The sequence below is a fragment of the Choristoneura fumiferana genome, chromosome 7 (genome assembly GCF_025370935.1).
Source record: "Choristoneura fumiferana chromosome 7, NRCan_CFum_1, whole genome shotgun sequence".
In the NCBI taxonomy this organism is placed as follows: domain Eukaryota; kingdom Metazoa; phylum Arthropoda; class Insecta; order Lepidoptera; family Tortricidae; genus Choristoneura; species Choristoneura fumiferana.
In genome coordinates this window covers 1,817,031-1,824,555 of record NC_133478.1, presented here as the reverse complement: position 1 = coordinate 1,824,555, position 7,525 = coordinate 1,817,031, and the positions used below count along the sequence as shown (strand labels likewise).

The following is a 7,525-nucleotide window of genomic DNA, read 5'->3' as shown; positions in this document are numbered from 1 at the left end:
GGATAACTCACGTCTTAAATCGAGTTTAGCTCGACATGTTTCGGGCTAATCCGTAGCCCTTCGTCTTCGGAGCAACGCGACTCAGCGGCTGCTGCAACACGCGCACTCCGCGTGTGCGCGTGTTGCAGCAGCCGCTGAGTCGCGTTGCTCCGAAGACGAAGGGCTACGGATTAGCCCGAAACATGTCGAGCTAAACTCGATTTAAGACGTGAGTTATCCGGGTCATTATATTTAATATTTAAAACTTAACGGTAAAATTTGCACACGTTTTTAAATGCAACAACGAAACTATGTAAAATTGTGTGAACTTGTATTAAATAAAAACTGCTATTAAATGTACATGTAGGTATTTTTAATCCATTTGTGGTCAAAATACCGAGAAACGTGTTTACAATTTCACCGATAATTCAAACCTAAAGCCCAGTTTAGACAAGCAAGAAAAATCGTGAAAGTTGAATTATACTTTGCGGCGCTCGATTGACCACTTCAAATTCGTTCGCTTTACGTCCTCGCAATGTATTGCAACTTGCACGATTTTTTTTGCTAGTCTAAACCCGGCTTTAAATTAAACGGAGTATAGGTGTATATTTACTTATTCTGGTTGTGCCAGTACAAACTATTCCATCCAAATATTGACGGAAACTTCACAAACTCCATGGATTCCATCGTCCAGCAATGGAGTCTTATTTAACCATTCATTCACTCGCCAACCACACAAGCGTTCTCGGTGCACTCTGGGATCCTACTTGTGGGAACCGGGTCTAATCATACACGACCAAGTAGTCTATGGGCTAGGTGCCGCAGTGGAGGATCTTGCGGAAGGCCTTTCTGAACTCAGGATTGAAGATGGTGTAGATGACGGGATTGAGGAAGGAGTTGATGTAGCCAAGCCACGTGGTCAGGATGAACACGGTGACTCCCGGGCCGTAGGGAAGCCCGAGCTTTGTGCAGAGTGCGTCCAGCACGGAACAGGTGAAGAATGGTGCCCAGCAGAAAAGGAAGACGCCTGGAATTAGAGATGTTAATGTTCAAACATGAAACTACCGTGAGACTCACTCATATTGACCCGGATAACTCACGTCCGCTGCTCCGAAGACGAAGGGCTATGGATTAGCCCGAAATATGTCGAGCTAAACTCGATTTAAGACGTGAGTTATCCGGGTCAGTATATGTATTTAATGTTGATCAGTTTGTTTGTCAGAAGCACCAAATCTGTTAAAAAACCTTCCGACTTAGGAGGCTATGAGTATCTCTCAACAAACCCTCACCAAGAACTATGGCCAATGTCTGCGTGGCCTTCTTCTCTTTTTTGGCGAAGCTCTTGGCCCGCAGCTTGCCGGCGCGGTTGGCGCGAAAGATGGTGAACCGGGCCGCTGATGCCGCAGACCTGAAGCGCCGTCGAGGAGTGGATATCACGGAGCTGTTGCTTAGCCGGCTCAGCTTCTTCCTGGGAACGAATAAGGTACTTGACTATTTTTAGGCTTTCGTAGGCGTTCACTATCACTAGGTATATTTATATTTTGTGTCAATATGTATTTTTTTAACTGATTTGCGGTGTGCAATAAAGAATGTTTTTAGCCCACCCCCTTGTCACGTGTATTGCTATGAAATTTGCAATTATTTTGTTCTTGTGTCGCAAACCGCCGGACCCCTCCCCCCCTGATCTGTGACATACTTTATGGATGGCCCTTGGACGGCCTCTTAACAATTTTGCCTTATTTAAAGGCTATTTAGAATAAATTTATAATACTGGCCATTTTTCTGCCAGTTTTGTTTTTTCAAAAACGCTTCAAAAAAGTTCAATTGAAAAATACAAATTACAGGTAAAGGTAGAGGTACCTAAATAAGTTTTTGATAAAAAAATCATTTTTAATACAAGCATTATTTGCTGACTGTACTTTTGTTGACTGTACGTGCATTGCCATTTAAACTACATTTCCGTACGAAATTTCAACTCGATGCCATTAATTGTTGAGGAGTTCCTTCCTGCGAAGACAATCCTGGCTAAATCACCAGGATATCACTACCAGATTATAGTGGAGCCATCAGACTTACATAAGTATGCCAAATTTCAACGCCAATACAAAGGATTTTTTCACGATCGTACATACATACATACAAGGTACTGTGGGGACTGTAACTTGGTAAGAGATTAGATGATGGGGATCTACGCGCGTGACTTTAAACTCAGTTCAAAATAAAAACGGTTATTCTTCAATTACTTATTTAGATTTTTGGTAGAACTTATCACTAATTTACATTATTTCATTATTTTACATTTGTCGGGAGCAATCTGTGCTCCGGCATTTATACCGCTGTCAATCGTTTTAAAGTCAAATTCTAGAAACATACAATATAAAAATACTACCATTATATGATATAATATAGTAAATATATATTATATATAATAAAGTCAGTCTAGCCTGCCAGGTGGTCAGTTTTACCACCTGCCAGCGGTATACAGCCTAGTCCCTACAGTACATCATCCCAGACTATATACGTCCCACTGCAGGGCACAGGCCTCCCCTCAGAATGAGAGGGCTTGGGCAGTAGTTCCCACGCGGGCCCGGTGCGGATTGGGAACTTCGCACGCACCATTAATTCGCTTCGCAGGTTTGTGCAGGTTTCCTCACGCTCCTCTGCTTGAGAGGCGATAGGTCAAACCACTAGGCCACCACGGCTTCCAATTCAACGGCTTTCAATTAGTTTACAATGTCATTATGACAACAATGTAAAATATATACCATTTTAAAAGCTCGAGGCACCTATGTACACTGTATGTGATTCAGGTTTAGTACCTACATACTATGTAATATTAGTGACTTACTAATATTAGTGACGGAAAAAACCGGCAAATTGCGAGTCGGACTCGCGTTCGCGCTCTGTAAAAATTTGTATGAACTTTCGGATAAAATTCGATAGAAAACTATTATATACACTACATTTGTAACAACGTATTTACACATAAAATCCACACACACACACACACACACACAAAACTCCGTCCATTTGTATAGCTGAGTCATTGAATTATTTAATTAGTTTCTGACCGCAACTGTAGTGGTAACCGAAACCAAAACCAAGTTGTTCGAAACCTAATCCTATAGTGTACCTGCCAACGATTAGTTCAATTCTTAGGCTACGAATAAATAATTATTTATTATTAGTTCTTAGGTCACCACTGTACTTTACTGTGTCGTAATGACATTTCACGTCATTCGATGAACATTGTACTTTTGCATGTTATCCTTCTGAAATCTTGGTGAGTGTGAACTCAAACTGTTTATTGCGTTTAATGTTGTGTTGAAGATCTTAAAAAGTAGGTCTTCTTCTAAATCACACAACTCTTGACAGAGTGGCCGTGGGCATGAGGGATAAATAAATAAATAAATATCATGGGACACATGACACCAATTGACCTAGTCCCAAACTAAGCAAAGCTTTTACTATGGATGGATACTAGGCAACAGATAAACATACTTTATATAGATAAATACATACTTAAATACATATTAAACACCCAAGACCCGAGAACAAACATTCGTATTATTCATACAAATATCTGACCCGGCCGGGAATCGAACCCGGGACCTCAAGCTTCGTAGTCAGATTCTCTAACCACTTGGCCATCCGGTCGTCTGGATGGCCCATCATTGTGGTCGCTGTCTTCACGTCTTCTCCACCGGCCTCTATATGGCCGCTTGACGAACACAAAGTATGTAAGTGTGTTAATTTATTTTATTCCTTCGAGTCCCGCTTAATTGTGAACAGCTGCGGATTGGGTTCCGTACCTGGCCTGATTATGTGGTTTATCTATGTATGTAAATAAGCAGATGCGCGGCTGGTGGAGTTTCTCTACGACGCCGATTGGTCCAGAACGCCGTACCAGAGCCTAAATAGCATGCTTCGATTTCAGTCCTAATTTCGGCAGATTTTCTATCGGACCCAGAACTAAGCAGAAACTCTAATTTAAGACTTCGATTATACGCTAATTCCAGCGTCAGTTCAGTCCATCATTCTGGTCAGAATGACGAGAGAATATTGTGTAATCTTCACGGACTGACGGACTGATGGAAATGGAAATAAATAAATGTATTTAATAATAAAAATATTTAATCCGTCAATCCATTTTTGACGCCAGAATGGAGCGTGTAATCGATGTATTACGCCGAAACTCGCGGAAACCAAAACGAAACCGAATCTTCGACGGACACTAAATTTATTGCGATGTGCGTCCCTAGCTGCTGGGAGCAGCCTTTATGCCCAAATTCAACCGAAGAACGATCGAGAACTTTGATGGGATTGGTTAATGCTATTTAGGGTTGCCAACCGTTACGAAAATAATCACACTTTTAGTTTGTATGTATGTAGTTCATTTATAACTACAGAACAAATGTGTACGAAGTTCCCAAACCGCACTAAGCTCATGTGGGTACTACAACCCAAGCCCTCTCATTCTGAGAGGACGTCTGTATCCAACAGTGGGACGTATATAGGCTGGGCTCATAATGAACTACAAATCTGTTAATCCGCAACCAAACGTGCAGGACAGGTTTCTCAAAAGGCAAAGTCAAAATATCCTTATTCAATTTTCGCTCTCACACAGTTGTTCGTGACCATAAAATATTTATGATCAGGGATTATTTTAAGGTCTCTACCCACTACACCACACTGTATTATGCCAAAACCGTAAGATAGGAACGTGTCAGAAACGGAATGTGAAGCGCAGGGGCGTACCCAGCTTCTGGCCTAGGGAGGGGTGGGGGGGCAAGTCAGATTTTTAGGTCAGATCGCCCGCACTTGTTTTGTCACGCAAAGTACTCAAAGACACCTACATGAAACACAAGGTATATGTAGTGTGCAGGGTAAACACCCGCAAGGGATCCTGCTTCATATGTAAACGGGGCATAATATACGCGACTCGGCGGCTGCCGCAACACGCACACTACGCGCCACCGCTCAGTGCCCTTAGTGTAATTTTTCGGTTACAAAATACGTCTCGATCGCGTTCGCGTTAAAATCTCAATTTGTATAGAAACACGAACATCGCAAACGTTCCGCTAGAGGCGCTGTTCGTGTTTCCATATAAATTGAGATTTTAACGCGAACGCGATCGATACGTATTTTGTAACCGAAAACTTACACTAGGGGTACTGCTCGTACGACTCGCCTCGTCGTGTGCGTGTTGCGGCAGCCGCCGAGTCGCGTGCTCCTGAGAGGAAGGGCTACGAAATAGCCCGAAACATGTCGAGCTAAACTCGGTTTAAGACGTGAGTTATCCGTTATAATATCATTATATATGAACTTTAAGCTATTTAACAGAGTTCTAGACCACTATAAAAGTCTATAAGACTTATTTTCTTCGTTTTTAAGGCAGTCGGGTATTTTGATTTTTAATTATTGTTTTTATTCCTTCCAATAGGCTAGTTCGGGTTGACTTGAGATTTGTCATACTTATGTAAATTGCGTGACAATATATAGTGATAGTGACATCCTGGTAGTCCGGCCAGGATCGTCTCCGCAGGACGGAACTCTTCAACGGTTAATTTCATCGACTCGAAATTTGGTATACAAAAGTAGTATGGGTGACAATGCTAGTAAAATCGTCAAAAAAACACAGTAAGCAAAAAATAAAATGAAATTATTTACCAAAAATTTATTTTAGAAATAAAAACATCGACTAATTGTCAGACTTTATAACATTTCTAATTTCTTACTTGAGCTCAGGCTTCTTAGGCGCCCCGTTCTCCTCTTTCTTCTTGACCTTAGGAGAGGCAGGGGGGCTGTGATCCTTGGTGTCTCCATCTATATTGGACGGCGCGTACCCAGAGTCGTTGTTGGTGTTTGGGTCCATCATGGGGATAGGGGACGCTAGGTTTGCCATGATCCTTTAAAAAAATGTAACATTTTCCCCCTGTGATGCCGTCTTTGTTTGTTTTATTCGAATAGACGGAGACGGCATCACATTTATCCGTCAAATAAAATTAATCAATGGGTGGTGAAACAGCCACTAAAGCCTACAGTCTATTCGCCGGGAGTTGGCAGGTAAAGCGGGGTTCTCACGAGGCGATTTTAGTTGATCAATTTAAATCGGTTCACGAATTGAATGACAATATATAATTTGTCATACTAATTGTTGATTATTTGTATACTTATGCTATATATTTCTTACTTCGCACTGTGCATATATTACTGTTCGCCTATCTTTGAGTTTTCCTTTCTAGTTTAGGTTAGCTTGAAAAGATCCCTTTTAGGGATAAGTTCACCTTTGTAGGTACTCTTTTGGTTTTGAGAGAGAGAAAGAGAGAGAGACATTTATTTACACATATTCGATACACAAAAAAAAACACGTTAGGAAGAAATAATAACAAAAAAAACATCGAATTAGTATAAATTGGGGCCCACTCAGCATAATGTTGCGGCAACTGGCGCTGTTTTTCAGTGGGATCCATAGGTTTCGTTGTTTTCTTTTTGTATTATTTTGTGTTTTATGGACAATAAAGTATTTACATACATACATACATACAATCGCTAATGAGAACATGTTTTCAACAAAAAGTTGATTCCCTCTCACCGAGCAAGCAACAACTTGGCGAACGTGAGAACGATCCGTTCAAAGTTAAAAACGATTTTTATCTGTGGTAGCAGTATTGTTTGCTACGATATCCAGCAATGTCTTCGTTTGCTAGTTCTCTTAGAAGCGTTTGTGAGGCTCCTAATTGATTCCTTCTTTAGATCCAAGCCGTCACCCAAAATCTGCGTGTTTCGTTTTATATTTTGTTGGAAAAATAAGTCTCAGTTCGTCAATTAAAACATTTCTAATTTCGCGGGTACATTGTCATGTTCGCACGACATTGTTTGACGCCAATTTGAAGAAAAGCCCGTCCGGTCCGATAATCGATGCGACCGTGACAACGCAATTCGTATCTATTTTTCTTGATCAACTAAAATCGACTCGTTTATTTAATCGTATGGCGTAAAACATTAAACAATTAGGTACTCTAAAGAAAGAAACTACAAACTATCTATAAATCCACATTCAGGGTCCCAAGCCCCGAGATTGTGTCAGGTTTCAGATTGTACAGATCTCCAGGAGAGCCCAAGTATGAGTGTAGAGGGCAGCGCTGTACAATGTGCTCCATAGTTTGAGCCTCCTCGCCGCATTCGCAGAGGGCCGAGTCCCGCCAACCCCACTTGTGTCGAAAGTAGTGACAGCGTCCGTGTCCTGTTCTCAGTCTGTTTAAGCGGCACCAGAGCTTGCGTGCTAGACTGAAACCATCTGGTTTAACCGTGGGGTCTATAGTTAGCAGGGCAGTTAATTATGATAACATCTTGGACTATTCCAACTCTATTCTTGGATTATTCTTCGTCTGCCGCTAAATTATCGCAAACTGTATGACGGGCCGTGGTAGCCTAGAGGTTTGACCTACGGCCTCTCAAGCAAACGTGGTTCAAACACCGGCTCGCACCACTGAGTTTTTGAAAATTCCCCAATACCCCTGCAATACCCCTGGTGTTGCAGATG

The 7,525-nt window shown here is 41.6% G+C and overlaps 1 protein-coding gene across 3 annotated transcripts in view; it reads right to left on the bottom strand.

Annotated features, from left to right (window-relative positions):
- Window positions 1-269: 269 nt before the first annotated feature.
- LOC141429480 (dopamine D2-like receptor) overlaps window positions 270-7,525 on the bottom strand; it is a 211,972-nt gene continuing 204,716 nt past the window's right edge. For all 3 annotated transcript variants that reach the window (XM_074089790.1, XM_074089789.1, XM_074089791.1), the window contains exons 8-10: window positions 5,718-5,888; window positions 1,269-1,447; window positions 270-1,006 (exon numbers count right to left, since the gene is read on the bottom strand). In XM_074089790.1, the coding sequence (XP_073945891.1) occupies window positions 792-1,006; window positions 1,269-1,447; window positions 5,718-5,888 (565 nt within the window). In that variant the 3' untranslated portion in view covers window positions 270-791. The remainder of the gene's footprint in view (window positions 1,007-1,268; window positions 1,448-5,717; window positions 5,889-7,525) is intronic.